The sequence below is a fragment of the Odocoileus virginianus genome, unplaced genomic scaffold, assembly GCF_023699985.2.
Source record: "Odocoileus virginianus isolate 20LAN1187 ecotype Illinois unplaced genomic scaffold, Ovbor_1.2 Unplaced_Scaffold_2, whole genome shotgun sequence".
Taxonomy (NCBI): domain Eukaryota; kingdom Metazoa; phylum Chordata; class Mammalia; order Artiodactyla; family Cervidae; genus Odocoileus; species Odocoileus virginianus.
In genome coordinates, this window is record NW_027224264.1 from 6,672,686 (window position 1) to 6,675,356 (window position 2,671).

The window sequence follows — 2,671 nt, forward strand, 5'->3', positions numbered from 1 at the left end:
CAGTGGAATACTATTCAACCAGGAAAAGGAAAGAAGTACTGATTCATGCTACTGATTCATTCATATGTGCATGAACCCTATGCTCAGTGACAGAAGGCCACATATTTATTGTATGCCTCCATCTCTAGGAAGTCTCCAGAATAGGCAAAGGGCTGTGGACAGGAAGCTGATGAGTGGTTGCCTGAGGACTATGAGGTGGGGTGGGTTAGGGGAAACTGCAGGAGGGTGCAGTGGGGAGTGATTGCCTGGCCAGGTACAGGGGTTTCTCTTTGCAGTGGTGCCAACATTTTGGAACTAGATACAGTCATGATGGTGGCCCAGCACCGCCAGTGTATACTCGGTGCCACTGGGTGGTCTGCTGCCTTTTCTGTAGAAAGGTTCTGTGAAGTGGCAAGGGAGAGTTTTGACAGAGAGGGTCCAGTGGGCAGGGTGAGAAGGATCGGATCCTGCCAGCGTCATTTCTTTGCAGGCTCAGGCCTGTGGGGGTTGGGGGGCTGGGTGGGGAGCGTGAGAAACAATGACCTCATTGGGTCTACGTGTCACAGAGCATGCGTCCTGACCAATGAGGTGCCGGCCCGTGGTTTCTAGGATACGGAGTAGAGATCTGAGAGTAGCAGTTGTCTTGAGACGTTGGAACTAACTGGTTCATCTCACCGCATCTCATCTCACAGCACCTCATCTCATCGCACCTTATCCCACCGCACCTCTTCCCACCGCACTGCAGAGCGAGGCCTCGGAGAAAGCGGGCTCAACAGCCAGCATGCCGAAGAAAAGGGGCCGTGAAAGGTCATCTCGTCACCGCTCCAGCACCGCCCGAGCTGAGCTGTCCTTCTCCGTGAGCCACATGGAGCACCTCCTGCTCAAAGGCCGCTACGCCCAGCGCCTCAGCTCGTCTGCACCAGTCTTCCTAGCAGCGATCATTCAGGACCTGACGTCCAAGGTCCTGGAGCTGGCAGGCAACGAGGCCCAGAATAGTGGTCAGAGGTACATCACCCCCAAGATGGTGGACATGGCGATCCACAACAATGCTCTGCTCAGCAGCCTTTTTCGGATGACAACCATCTCCCTGGAGGCCCCGGGTCCACACTAGGTGTCCAACTACACCTGGGTACCCAGTGCCCAGTCCCTGGCCCCCAGACAGGCCTCCGGCTGTCCGGTGCCAGGCCTGCTCACTGACCGATTGCACAGGCCAGTGCCTTGGGCCCAGTAATGTCAAATCAATAAAGAGTTTCAGGATATCCTTGTGTGTGCTTCAGTCACTTGGTCTGGAAGGTGGTGGTGGGACACCCTTTGTTGGAGGGATGGGGGTCGGGGGTCTGGTTGGAGCTGAGGGGGAGTGTTGTGGGTGTGGGTGGAGTCGGGGATGGCAGGCAAAAAGGAGAAGTCGCTCATGGTGATAGTGCATGGTGTGGCCCTGGGTGGGAGAGGCTGGCTACAGCAGAGGTGGGGGTGGAGTGGGTTCTTGGGGGAGGCAAGGGAATGGAAGGCTCCCCCATTGGCTCTGAGCAAGTGGGAGCCAGGCCAAGTCCGCAGAGGGACCGGGGTCCTGGTGGTGACGCTCAGGCCCGTGAGGGCGGTGTTGTAATAGGGCGAAAACGGCAAGGTGACGGACAAAGCCATGGCTTGGGATGCAGGGGTAGGTGGACAGTGTGCGTAACATGAATTCCCATGGGGGCGGGGGCCTAGACAGTAAGACTGTGGTGGGATGGGGATTGGGATGGGCAGGACACAACCAGCACTTATGCAAGGTCAGAATCAGGGTCACGTGGGGTCGAGTTAACTTTTTCGTCATGTTTCTTTAGAGATGCCAGGAGATGCCCTGCTTGGCAACCTGCATAAAAAAGGTCACCTAGCAACGGCGGGCCATGCCACCACCCTCAATTTGCATATAAGACATTTGCGGGGCCAGGCTCCGCCTCCTGCGACTTCATTTGCATATCACCGTGGAAATGGACCTTCAGCCTAGAAAGTTGGAGTAGTAACCATGTCTGAGACCCACGTTTTAAAACTAATGCTATTTCTTTATGCCTTAGGTAGTTTGGATTTGATTAGTAAGAAACTTTATACCTACTGCTGCTTCCCTGATATGGTGCTAGCCTTTTACTGACCTTTTATTTCTTCATTTTAAATAATGAGAACAAAATACCTGCCCACCATTTCAGAATAATGGTTAGAAGAATTGGAAACATATATGATGGATATATAATATACAGCATAAAACATATTTTAAAAATATGCAAAAACATGCTGTTTAGTTGCTAAGTCACATCTCTTTGCAACCCCATGGACTGTAGCCTGCCAGTCTCCTCTGTCCATGAAATTTCCCAGGCAAGAATACTGGAGCAGGTTGCCATTTCCTTCCCTACCCAGGGATTGAACCTGCTTCTCTTGCATTGGCAGGATTCTTTACCACTGAATCACCAGGGAAGCCCATATAAAAGTATAGTTGTGCTAAAATAAGAATTTACTAAGTAGTAAGGGTAGTTCTGTATGCAGTCCATGGCACTGTGTTATATCATTTTATTTTCTAACATTATGCAATGAAACAACCTCTTTTGGAGCCCTGTTCTATGAATTTAGCACATGTATACGTGTGTGCATCCACCACCACATTCAGGACATGGAACAGCTCCATCAACTCAGAAAGTCCCTGATCTGGTACTGTGGTCCC

At 51.7% G+C, this 2,671-nt stretch overlaps 1 protein-coding gene across 1 annotated transcript; it reads left to right on the forward strand.

The window, feature by feature from the left end:
• The first annotated feature begins 610 nt into the window (after positions 1 to 610).
• Positions 611 to 1,228, forward strand: LOC110134964 (histone H2A-Bbd type 2/3-like). Its single transcript, XM_020889740.2, has one exon. The coding sequence runs from the start codon at positions 761 to 763 to the stop codon at positions 1,088 to 1,090; it is 330 nt and encodes a 109-aa protein (XP_020745399.1). The 5' UTR covers positions 611 to 760; the 3' UTR covers positions 1,091 to 1,228.
• The last annotated feature ends 1,443 nt before the right edge of the window (positions 1,229 to 2,671 follow it).